At 45.5% G+C, this 19,250-nt stretch overlaps 1 protein-coding gene across 3 annotated transcripts in view; it reads left to right on the plus strand.

Annotated features, from left to right (window-relative positions):
- PAH (phenylalanine hydroxylase) overlaps positions 1-19,250 on the plus strand; it is a 42,832-nt gene that overhangs the window by 12,974 nt on the left and 10,608 nt on the right. For all 3 annotated transcript variants that reach the window (XM_027784018.2, XM_027784017.2, XM_005235583.3), the window contains 5 exons: positions 3,524-3,707; positions 12,291-12,379; positions 14,546-14,613; positions 17,379-17,575; positions 17,906-18,041. In XM_027784018.2, the coding sequence (XP_027639819.1) occupies positions 3,524-3,707; positions 12,291-12,379; positions 14,546-14,613; positions 17,379-17,575; positions 17,906-18,041 (674 nt within the window). The remainder of the gene's footprint in view (positions 1-3,523; positions 3,708-12,290; positions 12,380-14,545; positions 14,614-17,378; positions 17,576-17,905; positions 18,042-19,250) is intronic.

Here is a 19,250-nt window from a genome sequence, read left to right on the forward strand (position 1 = left end):
TTGTGGCAATGCTTTGGGAGGCATTGCTGCTCCCACTGCCTTAAGCATGTCGTGCCCTCCCTGCAGCCTGTCTCTTGGTTCCCAGCCCATCGTTCCTGCCATTTCTGGGCAGTGCTGTTTGTGCAGCTGCTTACTAAGCCAGGTTGGAGAGCTGTTACAGCATGAAAGTCAACTGGCCAAAAAAAAAAAAAAAAAAGGATATGGTTGAGGTACCTGTGTGATCTCGCAGACAAGTCTGGCATCTCCAGGAGAGGGATGCTGGGGCAGGGATGAAGACTTGTGGGTGGGGGAGGGAAGCAGGGGATAATGGCCACTGAAGAGATGTCCTGTTATCGCAGCCTCTGCAAGATGTAGAAAGCCCAGTCAGGGCCCAGGACCCCATTTCCTGGGGTGAATCTACACAAAGAAAGGGTACAACACCCCAACATACCAGTGCAAGGTGCAAGTAAAGCAGCACCTAAGCATGCCTGAGCTGAGCCTTTGACAGGGGAGGTTTAACAGCCACTCTCCGCCTCTGCAAGTGGCTACGCAGAGCAGCCGCAGGGCCCTGGGCTCCAGGTGCCAGCCCCATGTCACCACACTGCTCTCGGTGACAGGGCCAAAAGGGGCTGGCAGCCCCCTGCGCCTGCTGCCTGTCAAAAACCTCCCAGCCCGAGTCAACTGAACTGGCAGCTCCAGGCTGCCCCACCTCCCAGCGCCTCACCGAGCGGAGGGTACAATGTGTGGTCTGTTTGTGAAATGGGGCTTTGGAGGCCTAAAACAAATTGTCCTTGGGGCCCAGGACAGTGGCGGCCATTCTCTCCCCCAGACAGCCCTGTGAGGACAGTATCTTTCAAGAGCAGCAGTTGGTGAATGCGCTTTTGACCTTTTCAACTTATTGTATTGGTATCTAGCCAAACAATTTGAGTTCATCTGTAGCGTGCGGCACTCAGGAAACAGGGGAATGACATGCATGCTGCTTCCTACCAAGAAATAAACTGCCCATTGTGGTAGAGTGAATGAGGCCTTTGCGGCTGATGGCCAGATGCCCCCTTGCACTGCGCAAGCACCGAGAGGAGCAAAGAAAACCTTAAAGGGCTTGAGAAGCTCAAACTAGAGGGAGGTACAGAAGAAAAGACTCCCTCTTTTTCCCCTGTAGGTCACAAGTAGATCCTCATGGTGTTTCGTCATGGATGAAAACCTGACCCCACTGCAGCAGCCGGTTTGACACTCACACCAGCAGAACCATCATTTTACCCCATGTAGTTTGGGGTCTTAAGCCTGAAAGCAGCAAGTCAAAAGCTTCTCCAGGGCTGCTGAACACTGTGTGTCAGCTCCTCTGACTTTTCTGCAGTTTTGCTTCAGGCCCAATTTTCCTCCAGGGGTTTGTCTATTCCTCCCATCTCCTGAGGACCACAGACCTGGTCATGGTGTGCCATGGCCACAGCTCCAGTATGAGCCTGACAGGAATGTCAGGTGGTAAAGTCACCATCAACAACTGAAATCTGTTTAAAAGGTTTTTCTCAAAAAAAGAAAAAAAGGTAATATTTTCATATCAAATTATAGTGTAGAGGAATGAAGGCAGTGGGTTGATTAGAATTGATATTATGCAGCTGTGGCCTTGCCTGGAAGGCAGTGGGTTGATTGACATGGATGATGTGCAGCTGTAGCTCGTTTCTGCTAAGTAGTTAAATAGCCCTGAGGATGGTGGGAGAGGTGGCTGGATGGAGGAGGAGCAGTGTGGTCTGGCCTCTGGATGAAGAAGAAACAGCATGGACAGTAGAACTTGACCCAATGGTAAAAGCCTGTTGCAGCCTACTAGTTTGACTGTTGCAACAGCCAGTATGTAGGGACAGTTAAGGAGAGGCAAGGTGGTGAGAGTAGGATTTTTTTTGTGCTTATGTGAGGATGCTAGGAAGGCATGCAGTGGCTTTGTCCCAAAGATAACAAGAAGTTATTCCAGAGACCTGAATGCAAGTTCTTTCAATGTGGAGGAAAGGCAAATATAGAGCCCAATTGCTCAGATATTGCACCAATGTATGTGTTTGCCCTAAAGACAGGGTAGTGTCAGATGGTAAAAAGACTGGAGGAAGTGGCATGCTGGCAATACCCGCCAATGCAACCACTCTAATTGACATGTTCCTTTGGTCTGGGACTTCTCTAAGCTCTGAGGGCCCAACAATGCTCTTTGTGTGTCAGATGAAAAGAGCTGGTGAAAGTTTCACATGAATTCTGTGATGGTTGGACATGGAGCCCAAATCTTAGTTTTGCCAGATTAGTGCCTGATCTTTCTTTCCTTTATGGCAGCCATAAGGAACAGACGGTGGAAGTGTTGGCTATTTCAAGCCAACCCTGGCTGTCTTTTGTATGGCCTCAAAAGCTGGAATCACTAAAAGAAGGTATTAAGAAGGCCACAGCTGCATATTATCAATGCTAGTCAACCCACTGCCTTTGTTCCTCTATGTTACAATGCTCAAGAAAATATTTGAGTTCAGCTAAACTGAGGTAGATTTTCATGGACTTGTGTTTAAGTAACTGGAAAAATAGCATTTTTAGCTACTTGTGGCTTTACACATTGGCATGGTGGCATGTCTGAGTTCAGGTACCCACTGGCCATAGTCATCACGACCATAGTTGCCAATGATCCCTTCCTTCAGACCTAGGAGGCACTGCTGCTACTGAGTGAAGATCCTTGGTGAGACGGAATTTAAATTTCTGTGCTAAAGAAAAAACTCCTTTGCTGTGAGAGTGACCAGACTCTGCAGCAGTTGCCCAGAGAGGTTGTGGAGTCTCCATCTGTGGGGATACTCAAAACTTGACTAGACACTGTCCTGAGCAATCTGCTCCAGCAGACCCTGCTTGAGCAGGCTGTTGGGCTAGGTGATCTCCAGAGGCCCCATTCAACCTCAGCAGCTCTGTGATCCTGTGATTTAAAATACCCATGTTTTTATTTTCACAAACCTGAGCTGCCCTTTTGGTGTAGATTCACGTTTCCCATTGGATCTCTGCCCAATACCTGCTTACAGCCCTGGAGACTGTGCAGTAGCTTGGCAGAATCTTATCTCACAGGGTGGCCAGCTGCTTGCTTTTCCAACCTCCTTTCAAGATGTTCATAAATACAGCATTCACTTTCTCCTGAGAGGGTTCTCTGCAGGTGGAATACCTACTTCCCATGTAGATCCTGGGGAAATGTTCTTGTCCACACAGAGAAGCTCCCGTTATGTACTTGTGGTACTGGAGTCACGATTTACAATACAAAGCCTGTTTACAACTTGTATTCTGCTGTCCACCTTTTTCAAAGGCTTGTGTGGTGCATAGTCTTTACGCTGGTGTTCTGTACGAGGATGAATGTCGCATCCTTTCTTCCTTTTTGTCTCTCTCCCTGCTATCAAAGTCCTCAGTCCAGTGGCCACCATAGGCAATTCTCTACTTTTGAATTATTTGGATTGCATAGTATGGGTAAACGAACGACACATGAATTTAAGCTAGTCTTTATGTCATATTTCTTCCTCTAAACCCTGTGGGACCAAAATCTCTCTCATAGGAAAAAGATATAAACCTGACCCACATTGAATCCCGACCTTCCCGTCTCAACAAAGATGAGTATGAATTCTTCATTAACTTGGAAGGCAAGAATGTCCCAGCGCTGGACAAGATCATCAAGTCCTTGAGAAATGATATTGGGGCAACAGTCCACGAGCTTTCACGAACAAAGAAGAAGGACACTGGTAAGGATACGTTGACAAGGATAACGTTGATAAGGAATATTTACATCACATACTTAAGTTACTTCTTTCTCCTGTAGCAAAGGAGTTCCTCTTGGATCTGTATGGCTGCATTTTCCTCCCTCTGCCTATTCTGCCTATGTTGTAAGCTTTTGCATTTGGAGACTTTCTCTCAGTGTAAACTGCCATGCTCTGTCTTTTGCCATGCTTCTGACTAGGTCTTCTGGGAACTGGTGTTACGGTGTTACGTTGTCACCTGCCTGGTTAGCTGGCAGCACTCGCAGTCTCCTAAAGACAGCCTTGTTGCAGTAGCTTGTTACACTATCTGCAGAAGTTAACAGGGATCAAAAGATGATTAGAGTTACAGGCTAAGGGCTCAACTTGTAAATCCCTAAGCAATGGTGCAGAAAATTGTAGGTACATTTATTTTCTGCTCCCAGTCTCTGCTCTGTTTTAAAATAATAGGCAGCATTTATATATACAGCTTTTGGAAAGTCATGCAGGGTGGCAATTTTTATTCTTGATACACGTGTAACGTGAAGGAATAACAGGGGTGCAAGTGGGACACATATCACCATGTTTAATGCAGATAGGTAAGTTTATCAAACCCAATGACATGTTCCCTAAATCCCTGACTACCCTCCCAAAGCTGCTGGACCAGTAAGCACTGAAAGCTGCTGCAGAGCTTGTACACTTTTACCCTTTTTTTATGTTCTCTGCCCACATAGGAACTTGGAAGAAGAGAGACAGTATCTCCATGTGGGATGCACTGCATCTGTCTAGTTACTGTCTGCCCTGATTAAAAACCCCCACATAAATTGGATAACAATTTAAAAGGGCAAGCAGTTTCAGAAGAATCTTCAGCTGCATGCATGTACTTGGCTTGTAGATCAATTCCCCAGAGAAATCCAGGCCTTGATCTGTCTCCTTTTCCCTCCCACCCTGTCCCCACAATAAATCTGTGTCTGTTCAGTACCCAGTATAGTCAGGCCTCTACAATACCATTTTGTGGAAAAATGTCATCTATTGAAGACTTGCCTTTCACCTTCCTAAGGAGGGATGGCTCCCTGGAGTCCCTAGGGAGGTCACCAAGAGGGTGTCCTGGGAACAATTACAATGCCTGTGCACCGTTTGTCCCAGCTAGGGGACTGCCCTATCTTGAGCACTTCTCCCAGAGAACTCTCAGGTGAAAAGAAGCTCTATTTTAACTTTTAAGTGATACACAGACCCTGTGGACCCATCCAGACTTGCATAGTGAGTCCGTTCAGAGTCAGTCCACGTAAAGCCCGCACTGGCAGGTGAGTATATCACGATCGTGACAAGGCATCTTAGAAACAGATGTAAAATACTAAATCAGGAGATGGAGAGGAAAGTCCTGCAAGGGGTTATGTGGTCTGTCCCCTGGCAAAAGGCAGGACCAGCTAAATTACCATCTGCCCTGAGCAGTGGAGATATCCCAGGCTCCATGGCTCTGCACTGAGGGGCTGCCCTGTTCTGACCAGCCTCACTGAGAGCTGATGAATTCTCCCCCTGCCTGCCTTGGACACTGGGAACAGAAGATACTCTTCCTCTTTAGATCAGCCTTTTCAGTCTGTGGTGACAGTATGGTGCCCAGCCTCAGACTTCCCTTCTCAGGATGCCTGGTTTCTGGGCTTGTGGCTGTCTTGTTGCTTTTCTCTGGAGCGTCTCCAGTAAATTAGATAAAACTTAAATGTAGTGATGAGCTATAAGGAGTCTACTGCTCTGGTGAGAAATTAATTAACGACTTATTAAACCAGTTGCTGTTCCCTTGCTGTTTATTTGATGGATCCTTCACACAAAGTCCAACTGCTTTCCAGGTTCTCCTTACTTAGGTAGGAACTGATGGTAAAGGATAGCGTAACAAAACAAAAAGTGATGGTGAAGTGCTCTCACAGTGCCTTCCCCCTTGTCATATGTCTCTGGGACCTCATAAATCACTCTGGCACAAAACTTGTGGCATAGCAGAGGTGACAAGAGCCCAGTCCTGTGCAAGGCCTGGTATGGAGTGATGGCATCCTAGTGGGGCAGAGGGATGGATTGCCCTCCTGCATTCCCCAGGGCTGGCATGCCCCTGGATTTGCTTCCTGACTTTGCTGTTGTGGGCCCTGCCTGCTGCAGCCCTGTCCTTAAGGCACCCTTGCACATCTGGGCTGAAAGGAGGAAAAATCTCATGGGGTGACTGTCCCCGCTGGTCTTCACTCTCCGTCACACAAGTACATGTAAGCACAATACCATCCATCTGTTTCTTTGCTTTTTGGGATTGCTGGTGCCTCTCACTCCTGTTATTGAAGCTAGAAAGACTCTGCCACCCACTTTGGTGGGAGCAGGAATAACTCTTCATTTCTGTAAGAATGTAATTCTGCCTTTGGAGGGAAATAAGGCAAGATTTTTTTGAGTTGTCCATGCTCCTAATTCTCAGAGATTTGCTGGAATTGAGGCTGCTCAGTACAGTGGTGGCTGCCTAGCATCCAGTCTGAGACAAACTTAAATGCCTCTTCAGATAACAGATGTGATTTTAATAGGATTTCAGACTTTAAATACTTTAGGTCTGGATCTTCCTCTTCCTCCCTAGGAACAACATAAAAGGACATGAATACCTTCCTGAGATCAGTGCTGGTAATCCTTTTACCATTTCCTTTGTGCCCTACCCATGACATTACATTTGAAAATGAAAAAGAAGAAGGCAGATACTCTTTGGAGTCAGTTCTCTCCATTCATGAGATGAAGGGACAAAAGGTTGATTAGGTGATTTATGATCACGTCAAATCAAAGAGCTTCTCTTTTGGGGGCTTTTTATTTCCAGGAGAAAGCTAGCAAGGCTTGCTGTTACCTTTGCTTTTCTAATCGTTACTAAGGAGTTATTAATAAACTTTATTATAAAGTTGTGTATAAGCATAGGCTGGAGTTGGATAGAGATACAGCTCTCAGTATCATCCAAGAAGGGCTCATGAATGAAATTCTGACCTCACAGAAGTCAAAACCCCCATGGTCAGCTGCAGGATTAGGATTTCATTGAATGTTACTGTGTTGATCAAAGGGTTTTTGAGCTAGATTATCCTGTCAGTGCTGCAGAAAGAGGTTTGATCCCCTTCTGTCCGAGAGGATAACTTTTGTGTGTTTGTTAGTTTCAGTAATTCAGAAATAGTATAAAGTGGGAGCAACTTATTGCCAAGAAAAGAGAGGAAGATTTATTTTTCTTTTTGCCCTTTCCTTTTTTTCTTTTCTTTTTTAATTTCAGCTTCTCTCATGAGTAGTAAGCGTTCAGTCAAAATGAAATCCCAAAGGAGCCATATTTTGAAAGGTCAAACAAGCCCTACTTAGGGGATGAACTGTGGGTGGAAAATTCTGGGCTGAGGCAGCTACAAGGGCAGAGTGAAATGGGAGCAGCCCGAGTAAGATTCTGTCCTTTATCAGTGATGGCACTAACAAATAACAGGCCTTGCAGTGCCTTTTAGGTCAGTTTGCCTTTCTAAATGTATCCTCCAGGCAAGTCTGGTCATAATCTTCAGATGCAGTTCTGTGAAATTTTATTCCTAGAACACAGAACTAGAGCAATATGCCCTCAGGGAGCAAAAATTCTCAGATATATGTTTTATAAGGACATTGTCACACACTTCTCAGTGTGCAGGTAAAAGCTGGGAAGGTTTTCTCCTGGAGGTAGTCTGGGCTGCCATGGGAACAATAACTTTCATTGCTGCCTAAAGATGCTCTCAGCCCTTCCTTGCTAAGGGTTCACTTTGCTCATGTTCATGCTTTGAGAAAAAAACCTCTATTTTGCTCAGTTTCCTGTAGGATGCATCAGTGCTATTCTTGGGGCACTGCTTTGTGGACAGTCAGAGGAAATTTCTGTATTCTGCCCTTCTGTACCATTCAGTGTTAAACACGTGTGTATGTGCTTTATTGGTGAGGGATAAATGAATGGCTTCTTTTTCTTCTTTTTCTTCTTCTTTTTTTTGTTCTTTTTTGTTTTGTTTGTTTGTCTGGTCACTACCTGCTTTTAGAGTCTTTCCTCAGTTAAATGCAAAATGTAATTTTGGTTTCCCTTTGACACACCCAAATAGTTACGAACACCAGATTTGGATCAGCAGTGTAATTTTAGCTGACAGCAGGTCAGCAAAATGCTTTAAATCCAAAGGCAGTTTTAGAGCTTCAGATGAGATGGGCTAGCAATCACTGGGCTGAAAGCCCTTTGTAGAGATGGGAAAATTTGTTGTGAAACCACAGTGCATCTCTTCATGGTTCTTTTTGGAAACAAGCTGGGTATCTGCAGTCCACTTGGAGCCCATGAATAAAAAGAATCAAATATTATTTTGTTGCAGCATTAGGGAAATGCAGACAATTTATTGCATTTCTGAGACAGGCTGGGAGCTGAGGTTCTGTAGGGGCCTTGTTTGCTAAACCCTGAGGCTGGCCAAAGCATTTGGGACTGTTTAAAAAAGGACTAAACCTGGGCCTTGAACTGCTATAAATTGCATAGACCTGTCTTTGACCCTCCTCACAATGGTCCGAATGGAGGAGGTCTGCAGAAGTCCTCACTGCCCCTGCTTTGCTGCTTCTCATATAAATGGCTTATTAGCATTCTGCTAAGCGTTTGACCCCACGGTAATTTGGTCACCACTTGGGTGTCCAGCATTATCCCATAAATGCTGCTGTTTTACTTACAGACAAATCAATATTTATTACTAATCAGCCCACGTTTGCTCCTCAGACCTTCACAGAGGCCCAGTGTTGCAGCAGCTTGCCCTGGCGATTCATTAATGGCCGTGCAGGCAGACAGCGAGTCTGGCGAACAAGCTGGAGGAGGATGTTGCAAACAAAATATGGGATAGATTCAGCCAGGGGGTAATTTGATTTTATCTTTTAAATAGTTGCTAGGAGGGCTGGGGACAGCCTTCTGACACACCACAGCTAGGCAGAAGACCCAGTAGCCCTTTTGCACCCTGATCCTTGGTGCGAGGGCTGTATGGACCTGGTGCAGTGCCTGCCCTGGGGCTGTGCTCAGGACCTTTGAGTCTTGTTTCCATGAGAGCTGAGAAGGCTCAGGACTTTCCAGGACCTGACTTAACGTCAGCTGTGCTGGTGCAAACGGCACTAAGCATCCTTATGATTTTCCTTTCACAGTCTGCTCCTTTCATCCACATCTGCGAGCTCAGAGCTTCCCTCTCAGCCACTATTGGTGTCTGGGGGGACCTGGGAGGAGGGCACAGATCTGCTGAAAATGGGTCAGGTACCCATAGGGGCTGCATGCCTAGAAGATACGGAGCTGCTCCTGTGCAGGGGAAAAGCAAGCCACCCATCTCCATGCCCGGGACTGATACTGCATCAGCCCTGGTCTGTCCCAGAGCTTATCATGAGCTCTGCCCTAAATGCTTTGGGGATCTTGACAATAACATGTATTTAATGAAAGTAAGTCCCTATTATATATCTGATTTAGCTCCTCCTGAAGTTGTGATGATTGAAATCCTGCCCGCCTAGACTTTTCTGATTCAGGACAGCAAAGCCCTACAAATATCACTGCTGAAATCCACTGTGGACTTCAGCCCTTGCCAATCTGTCTGCACAGTCTGGACCCTTCAGGTCACGGTGCGTCCCTGAGAATAGCTGTTATTCATTCTAACACTGACAAATCCTTTGCTGTGGGGCTGCCAAGACACCTTTTTTTCCGGTGCCTAATCAAAAAACCATTTTTATCAGTGTGCCTCACCGCAAGCTGATACTGGGGAGTTTGAGGCACAAAACTGTGAAGCAATTCCCCCACCATCACACAAAGCTCAGTGGCAGAGCTGGAAGATAAACCCGGTGCCCAGCTGCCCATCTGGAAAATAGGGGCAAGATGGCTGGGTGTGCTCAGCCTCCACGTGGGGCAAGTGAGCAGCGGCTCCTCTCCAAGACTCACACACACCTTTTCCTACACCCTCTCTGACTAGTTGAACTCAAGGGGTTGGAGGTGCAGCAAGGTTGCAAACAGCGAGGGGAGAGTATCTCTAGAGAAAACAGGGAGCTAGCAGCACGCCCAGCAAAAAAAGTCATTCCGGGAAGGTCTTCCTGGGACTGCTGCTGCCACCTAGTGACTTGTTCAGGTCAGTGTTTTAGGGCAGAGCAGGAGGGTGCGCAGCTGGGAAAGCCGGGCGACCAGAGCCCCCTCCTGCCAGGCGGGAGGAGGGGGAGGCAGAGCCGCCGGGCCGGGGCTCTGCAGCCCGGGACCTGTCCCGGCCGGCAGCCACCAGCTGCCTGCTCCCCCTGGCCTGCCCGAAAAAAATCTGAGGGCTTCCAGCGGGAGCGTTGGGTGGAGCCAGTCTGCTGGAACTGGGGGGCTGAGCCGCGGCCACCCAAAGTGCGCCTGTAAAGCTGCTGGTTTTGCTCTGGCCCCTCTGTGCAGGTGCCTCGCAGGCGCCCAGCACCACAAGTGCCCTTCATGGTGTTAGGCTCAGCAGAAAGCCAGGCTGAATAGTCCTGGAGACGGAGTGATCCTCTTATCCTGTAGGTGGTCCATCAGTCTGGGGATGAACTCCATCAGCAAGGCACTGCAGGGAGCTCATGCAGCAGCTGCCGGCTGGGGATCAGGTTCACTTGGCACAAAACCCAAAATCAAATGGGGAGGTATGGCTGAGTGGCAGTGCTCCCAGCTGAGCAGAGCCATGCAGGGGAATGAGCCATTTTCCAAGCACTGACTGAGCAAGCGACAGCCATTTCTGCAAGAAAATCACTAAATGAACTGCAAACATTTTATTCATAGAGACTGCTGAGAGGCCCTGGGCTTGGACCAGCAGACCTTTGGGTAGTATTAGCCTTGAAGTCCACGTTGCTGACTTGTGCTTAGTGTGGGGACCATGTGGGTTATAATTGCATGGCCTAGGCATGGGATAAAACCTTAGGTGGAGGTCTTGTGACCTTTCCTTACAAAAAGTATGGCAGAACTGGAAGGGGTGCAGACAAGTGATGAGAGTGCTCAAAGATAGCCCACGGTTTCTGTGTCTGAAATGCACAGGCAAAGCCTCAGCCAGGAAGATGGACAATAGATGGAGGCTCTGACACGGAGCTATAAAATCCTAGGTGGCCTGGAGAAGGGGAGTAACAACAAAGGATCTTTGTATGCAGGAACTAATTAACATGAAATGAAATAATCAAGCTTAAAACACAAGGGAGTAATTTTCCATATCAGATGTAAAGAAATGATAGAGCTCAGTGCTGCGGAGTTTCCTGGAGGCAGATGTGTGCATGGGCTCAAAGAGCACTTGTATTTGTGAGAAGTTCATCACAGGCTACTAAATTCATGTCTGTAGCCTCTGACTCAGGCAGAAGGGAAGGGAAAAAGAAAAAGGTCAGGCAGCTAGGGTCAAAGGGCCGAAAATGTAAGAATGGGGCAACAGAAAGGAAACCCAAGCAAGCTGAACCTAGTAGCACTGGCAGCTTCCAAGATGTGCCCAGCTGCCAGTGGTACCTAGGCAAGAGACTGGAAAGGCTCCACGTTCCCTGTGCTCCCTCCACTGAGCTTCCCTCTCTCAGTGTTGCAGAGACCTGGGGTGGCCAGGCCCAGTTGTGCCTGCCAAGAGGGTCTCTGGCTTGGTATCCAACTGGATCCTCCTGGAGGAGATGGAAGAGGGGGCTGCAGCCTAGGACAGCCATTGCATGTGTGTGCCAGGTCTCGTGCTGTTGAGGGGACACGTGGCAGGGACTGCCTGGACCACTGGGTGAGTACACTTGTGGCTCCAGGAAGGAGGTCTGCCCTGGGATGACTGTTCCATGTACTTCATGAGCTGCAAAGAGCCTCTCCTCGTTGTGCAGTTGGCATGAAGACACTTGCCTTCTGCTTTCCCCTCCCTGAACACACTGAATTGGGAAAGACCTGTTATTCTTCCTTGCCCTCCAACTTATATCCTTCTATAAAGGGAGGGCCACACAGGCATTATATGCTTTGTAGTCAGTGTGGCCCCATTTCATATTCTGACTGCACTGTAGGCAGTGTGTACAGTATGTGAGTCACAAGGCAATAGAGAACCAGAACCAGAATATTAATTAAATGAATGCATTATTGTGTAAAGACTGCAGTAAACAATGCTAGCCTGAGGTATTAGGTGCCGTTTATAATTTTATTTCAGCATCCTAGCTTAAGTGAGGCCATCAAGGAGGTCTTAGAAAGAGATTTCCAGAGGGTCAAATAATCCTGTATCATTCTTGTGGGGTTTCTTGGTGTTCCTTTGAAATGGCTGATTCCACCTACCGTAAAAGGAAAGATACTCTAGAAAAATCCCTGCATTTTGGTAAGCCAAGAGACCAGAATAATAAACAGAAAATCATAAACATTACAAGCCAGGTCTGCGCTAAGGGCTAGACAGTTCTGATGCTCTGTATTCTTCCAACAGTGCAAAACAGCCACAAATTCAAGATATCTTGCAGGGTTTGCTCTTGCCTCCTACTACAGGGAAGGGCCATTGCTGCCCGAAGAACTTAGTCCGTTGCGTATGTTTATTTATATTTATGATGAAAAGATGGAAAGATCAGAAGGCAGCCCCAAACCAAATAACGAAGCAGCATACCAGTCTCTGTTTCTCTTCTGTTTTGCAGTGCCATGGTTCCCAAGAAGTATCCAGGAGCTGGACAGGTTTGCCAATCAGATCCTAAGCTATGGAGCAGAATTGGATGCTGATCATCCTGTAAGAAACAGATCTTTATTTTTTTCAACATGTTTCCCGTTATTGGGACAGGTGTTTCTTTCATTTACATTTGAACTGCTTTAAGACAGATCTAGTAGACTGTCTCAGATGGTATAGGACAGGAAGAGTACCACATTTCTAGGGTTAGAATCAGCCCTATCTCAGGTTATGAAGTAAATCGGACCAAAGGTTGCTTTGATTTGAGCAAATATTAGGAGACCTTAGAAGTCATAGCAGTCATCAAAGCACAGTGCCACCACAAAGACACCTCTAGTTTTCCCAGGTGGCTCTGATGTGGTGACTTCAGACTTGTTTTGTGAATTACAAATTACAAAAATTACAGAAGGAACATATCATAGCCTGGAGACAGGAAGACTGTTTTTTTGATCCTTGATTACATACACACTACTGAGCTTAGTGTCTTGTTATGCGGTTGCTAAATCTGACATGATTCTTGTATGGTGAAACATAACAAAAGAAAAGGTCCTTGTTTCAAAAAGTTTGTGGTTTAAATGGTAGGGTCAGAAAGCTTCATTGGCTTAGCTGATAAAAAAAAAAATATTCAGTGTTTTTTCAGCTCTTCCAGATACAAGAATACTTTCTGCCTCTATTCCCTCTCCAAGCAAACAACAACTTATTTTCATTTGTCAAAACACAGTGAGTTCCATGCAGTGCAACAGAAATTGCTGCTATTAGTTTAATTGAGATAGGGTGATTATAAATAAATTACATGCAGCACAACAAAAATTGCTGCTATTAGTTTAATTGAAATGGGGTGATTAGTCATTCACTACCTATTGCTTAATTCAAGATGTGTTATGTATCATGTACAATGATTCATGATGTTCAGTGTGGTCATTTGAAAGGCAGAATGAAAGGAGATACACTGAGTCAACGGCCCCCTTGTGTGTCATGTGGGAATAGACCAAGATTGTATTTGAAACAAGAAACAAACAAACAAAAAAAGGTATTAAAAGGAATGAAGCATCTCTGCTCCAGTTCCTAGAATTAGTTAGTGAGCAGTTTATGCCTTGAAAAGGAAACCCAGCTGCTAGGGTAAATAGGTGTGACAGTACACAGAGCGCAGAAAAAGAGAAATTAAAGGAGCCCATGTTTTTAGCAGTTAAGTGATATAGGATTTTATCACAAATACCTGTATGCCAGGTTAACCTTGGACAGTGCATCTGGCCAAAAGAGGCCACTGGCTGCCTTTTTTTGACTTACACTCTTAGATCTCCATCTCACTTCAGCTGCCTCCTCTACTTGGTTGTGTTTCATGGCCCCAGTCCAGTTGTGCTGTGTACCCCTAAGAGATGCATTCATGAACTGCTGCAGTGCTCAGTGCGTTGTTGCTATTTGCCCTGCAGAAGTGTGTCCTAGCTTGGAAGGACACTTCTCTACTGCAGGTGGTGAAGGCACTCCTAGCCTTGAGGAACTTTTAGTCTAAATAGCAGGCACACTGGGATAGGAGAATAGTTATACGAGATGAAGATTTAGAGATTATATTTCTTATCCCTGGTTTTATTAGTAATTAGCTGCAAAGGTCAAGCTCCCAACTAAAAGGTCTATTAGACATTCCCTGTAGTAATCAAATCCATTCAAATGGTTGAATTTGTAGTGCAAATGGGGCTTTTGGCCTGCTAAGTTCCTACTGTTGTAGCAGTTTGAAAATGGGCACCTTTAAGCGTAAGTTCATGCTGAAAATCCACCTAAAAAGTCTGACTGAGTCGATGAGTGTGTTTTGAACATGTTTTAACTCTGCTCCTCTAAATCAGCCCAGCTGTACCATGAACTGCAACAAGCTTCATGAGAAACCAGGACACAGTTATCTGAGTGCTGTTAATTTAGTGTATTGCTCTTGCAGAAGCACCTTGTTGGTGCTGCAAATAAGAATGTTTCCCTTTATTGTGGCAAGCAGAAATGAGAAAATGAAAGGACTTGGCGGACACGAGGTGCTGGGAGGCTGTGGCTGAATGGCTGCTCTGGTGGCCCTGCAGACTGGGAAGGAGCGGTGCCCTGTTAGAATGGAGCCGGGCAGGATGGAGACAGCTTCCCCATTCACCCTCTTGCACTTCTTAGACTGCACCACCCGTGCCTGAGGGTGTTCAGTGAGAGGAAGCCTGTTCACCACCTGTGCACGGACTGACTATTGCTGTTTCTCTCCAGGGGTTCAAAGACCCTGTGTACCGGGCCCGGAGGAAGGAGTTTGCAGATATCGCCTACAACTACAGACAGTGAGTGCTCAGTGTGTGGGCAGAAAGCAAGCCCACATCTTCTGCCCTCTTCCTAGGGCTCTCACCCTGCTGGCAATCTTTGTTTTTCCACAAGCATCCTCTTGCTGTTGGCTTTTCTCTGCCATGTGATTAAATCTTCCTGTTCATGCATTTATCCCCAAATCACAGTAAAACAAAAGTAAATTGTTCCAGGCACACGTTCAGAAGAGAACATCGCCTCCCTCCTTTCCGCACAACACCCCTCTTCCGTGGCTTTGTTGTCTAATTGAGCAGCAGACTCTGTTGTTACTACAAAGACCTGAGCATTGAATAAAGCCTCTTCTGGCATTCTCCCCATTAAATCAGAGCTAGGGGATTAGTGCCTATCATTTACATTAAAGCAGGAGCTGCATACACTATTAAAATAATGAATAACTTATGGTTCTGATGCTAATCCAGAGCCTGATACTCTACTTTTATCATGTCTGACCCAGCTGCAATCAGCAATTTGGGCTCTCATTTCCCAAGAAAAATAAATTCAGTTAGAATAGGCTTGCTTGATTGCTTTCAATGATCAGATCTGGAGTAGATAAAATTCTGTTCCCAGAGCCACTCACACATTTATATCAGTTCTACTGGGCCTGATTCTTGCTGAGACTGGTAAAAATTGTGATTGCAAAGGATAAAGTAACATATGTTGTACATTTAGGGCTTCACTTTGCAAAGGATTGTGATGAAAAGAGAGTCCCTGAGCCAAAGAGCTAATAGTCTAATCACAAAATGAGAGACAAAATTGAACTGATGGGAAGTGAAAAAATTCAGGTGAAAAATGTTAGGAGTCCAGTTTATAGCTAGAAAATTTGGTTAAAACTTTGTGGCCAGATGTGGATGGATCTAATGTCCATTTTTAGGTATCCCACAGAAGATTTTCTTTCCTGCATAATGGATAGCAAATTCTGGTCTCTAGTTTGCAGGCTTTCACCAAATCCTATATAGAAATAAAACAAAAACCATGTTAACCACTCACTCTCCCCAACAGTCAAACTGAAACCATTATATTATGAGATGTAATTAATATTTAGCCTGCTATCCAGATCCTCAGACACATTAGAAACAGATCCTACACAGACGTGGACTTATGTCCCAAAAGCACCCTTTACGCAAAATTCTTGGACTTTCTGATTAGGTCTTTCAGTAACAGAGACATAAGTAGGCTGTGAAAGCCCATGTTTGGTCTTCTGGGGCTTCTGGCGAGAAGGCATGTGGTTTTTGTGACTTTGGGTGTTGATTCAGGAAGGCCCAGATGGACCTGTGGTGTCTTCGCCCTGGGTGCTACACCTGGTGGACATGCCTTTCAGAGTCTACAGTTTGGAGGAGAGGTCAAGGGGGTGTCTCCAGCATGGGGGGGCAGAAAGGCAGAGAACTGGGCAGCAGAACAACCAAAGTTATCAGGCTTCATGGGAATATCTGAAAAGGCAAAGGTGCTTAGCTTATGAATGTGCTACCCAGCTACAAAGGTGAGATGGTCCTGTCGTTGCTTGTCTTACATTCTTCCTGTAATCAATTTCATCCACTACTGTGTCCCTCCTTTTGCACCTATTTTGTTCTCTTTCCTCCTGCTGTTTGCTTCTCTGCTTTGCCTTTGCTCTTTTGCTTTCTCTCCCAATACATTTACCCATTGTTTTTGTTGGATTTTTAATTTTGTTGACTTCTCTTTGCTTTTAGCTTGCCTTTTCCCTTTGCCTTCCTTTGCTTCTGGCCCTGTTGATCATTGGAATTTTTTAATTGAAACTTGAAAGGTTTTTAAGTCATAGCTTCCCCCTGTAGCCCTGGAAGGTGGTTCAGGATTACTTAGGAGTGCTATAGGACCTATTCCCCAGCAATCCTAATAATTCAACGTGATGTTTAAAGCTCCACAGATCAAGGAGGGCTGATACAGAGAGACAGAAAAAGATAGTGCTCCGGAGGAGCTGCCCTGAGGCTCAAGGGAAAAACAAGGGAGTGGGAGATGGTGAGGTGTCATCAAGAGTTTGACAATGGATCTCTGGGGCTTGGAAAGCTCCAGCATTATTCCAGCAGTGATGTTAACCCTATTAAGTTACTTACAACCCTTTGATTTTTCAAAGCTGCTGGATTCACCTATGGCCCTATCATTATTGCTAAGGAATTGACTATTCATGGGAGGCCAAACTACATTGCTTGTGGTTGTCTAATTCCTGCTAGCTTCAACATGATATAAGCACATGGAGGCCTGAGGGTGGGATTTGACTCAAAATTATTCATGGCATTATAAAAAGTCAAAGTGGCTGGAATCTGCATCTGTTACAGTATAAAGCACAGATAAGAATTTCTCTGCTCTTCCAAGAAACAATTTTCTGGAGCTGATGGTTTCCCTGTTGTAACAAAAACAATTAATGTAAAGTGTATTAGAGCAAGAAATACAACAGCTGCTCCATATCTAGAAATACAAACAAATTGAAACCAACAGCCAGCAAATATTTTTAGAAGAACATCTTGATAAGGCAAATATTCATTAATTTATTTTTACCACAATGATGCAAAGAGTTGTCTAAAGTCGAGTATCTCAGTTGAGGTCAGTAAAGTCCTTCCCAGCCTATGCTTAGGAGCAAGTGATGCTCCTTTTGCACCTGCATATCAGACCAAAGGCATCTCCCCACCTGCACCAGTAGCTCCTAGCCAGCCCATGTGAAGTTCCCAAATGTGACGATGGTGGCATAGGACATTTCCTCTGTTGCTCCTATGGAGGGTATCCATTTTCTTCCCAGTGGCCAACCTATTCCTCGAGTCACCTACACAGAAGAAGAAAAGAAAACATGGGGCACTGTCTTCAGGGAGCTGAAGAGTCTTTATCCAACTCATGCTTGTTATGAGCACAACCATGTATTCCCACTGCTGGAGAAGTACTGTGGCTACCGGGAGGACAACATTCCCCAGCTTGAAGATATTTCAAAATTTTTGCAGAGTAAGTTTGAAGCATATAAAAGAACCAGACCAAAGGAAAGGCCTCAGCTGTCAGTGGGGGTGGTGCTTCCAGAAATGGAAAAGCAGTCCCTGCTTTATCACAGACTCCCTATAGTACCCCTTCTAAAACTTCTGGGTGTACAATGGTACAGATGCTCAGATACTGTAATGGTATACATGGGTAGAAAATTCCCTGCTCTTTCACAATTCAATTCTGTTTAACATGAGAGCATAGAAAATAATTAACAAATGTTTCCACTGTGAGGAGTCAGGATAAGGATAAATCAAGCACACTAGCTGTTTTTAAGATGATATTTTTTTGTCCCTTCAGCCTGCACTGGATTTCGCCTGCGTCCCGTTGCAGGCTTACTCTCCTCTCGGGATTTCTTGGCTGGGCTGGCATTCAGAGTATTCCACTCTACACAGTATATTCGCCATGCATCCAAACCCATGTACACACCAGAGCCGTAAGTACTTTGGCATAGAAAACGTGTAAAGCTGAAGCAGACTAACAGCAGGGTCAGCTCAACTGATAATAGCCATGTGGGGAGCACTCCTGGGAACAGAGCTAATGGAGAGCAGCCACACGACTGCTGTCTTCTGAAAACATTTTCGGAAGATTTCTATTCTTTTTAATGAGATACATCCTCATCTGCAAGTTCTCATGGGGCGGATGAGACAGTTCTGCTACTGAAGGCATGTTTGCATGGTAGTGGGGATGCAAGAGAGCAGTGTGCAAAGGCATTTAGCTTAGCTATTAGCACCCAAATAGTGGTGTGGAATCTAGTGCAGGAATGACTCAACATGTTGCAAGCAAGCTTCTGGCAGTAAGATAGAGGAAGCCCAGATCATTGATTCCTTCTCTTTTTCTGTTTATGCTATAATGTTTCTCTCTGTCCCTGTCCATTGTCCTTTTCCTCTTGACGTTTTCAAAACAGTTTTCTTCCTCTGCTTCATATTGTTGCAATTCTTCCTCCCCTCCCTTACCATTTCTTTTCTTCCTACCCATTCCCACAACCTCCTTTTCCCCCTTCATTTTTCTATCCCTCATTCTTCTGGTTTTCCTCCCTGCTTCTGCTTGCCTCATTCTCATTCTGCACAAAGCCAGGCTGAAATGTCTTTCACAGACCCGGCCCTCCTGGGATCATCTTGTCTCTTTTCCATCTCACCAAATCGCTTCTCTGTCTTTGAAAAATCTAGCAGTCCCTAGGTGAGTTCTTCCCCAGACATGCCTCTCCTGCCACCAACTTCAGCTTGTGATGAAAATAGTCCTACCTGATGAAAAGCAAGTTCCACCTGTCAGTGGGAGGCTCTGGGCCATAACAGGGACTGGAGTTGAGCTCTTGAGGTACATGTTGACACCATGGTGACTTGTTTGAGTAGCCTGAGCTTCATCTAAAGAGATTTCTTGTCTTTAAGATGGAAAAGTCCATGTTCTCTTCAGTGGAGTGATTTCTTTCTCGGCTTTCCTGAGCTGGGCCTGCAGTTGAATGGATGGTTTTCTTCCATAAGGAAAAACAAATAATGTATCATCCTTCCTCTGAGGGATGTATGTTGATAAAAGCACTGAAAACCCTGGAGTGTGCAAGCATTTCCATTACAATAATTTTAGAGAAAAATGTTTTCCTGTGAGTCTTGAGCTTTATTTGCTGGTACAAGCAGCTGTGCTGACTCTA

The sequence above is a fragment of the Falco peregrinus genome, chromosome 6 (genome assembly GCF_023634155.1).
Source record: "Falco peregrinus isolate bFalPer1 chromosome 6, bFalPer1.pri, whole genome shotgun sequence".
Lineage (NCBI taxonomy): Eukaryota > Metazoa > Chordata > Aves > Falconiformes > Falconidae > Falco > Falco peregrinus.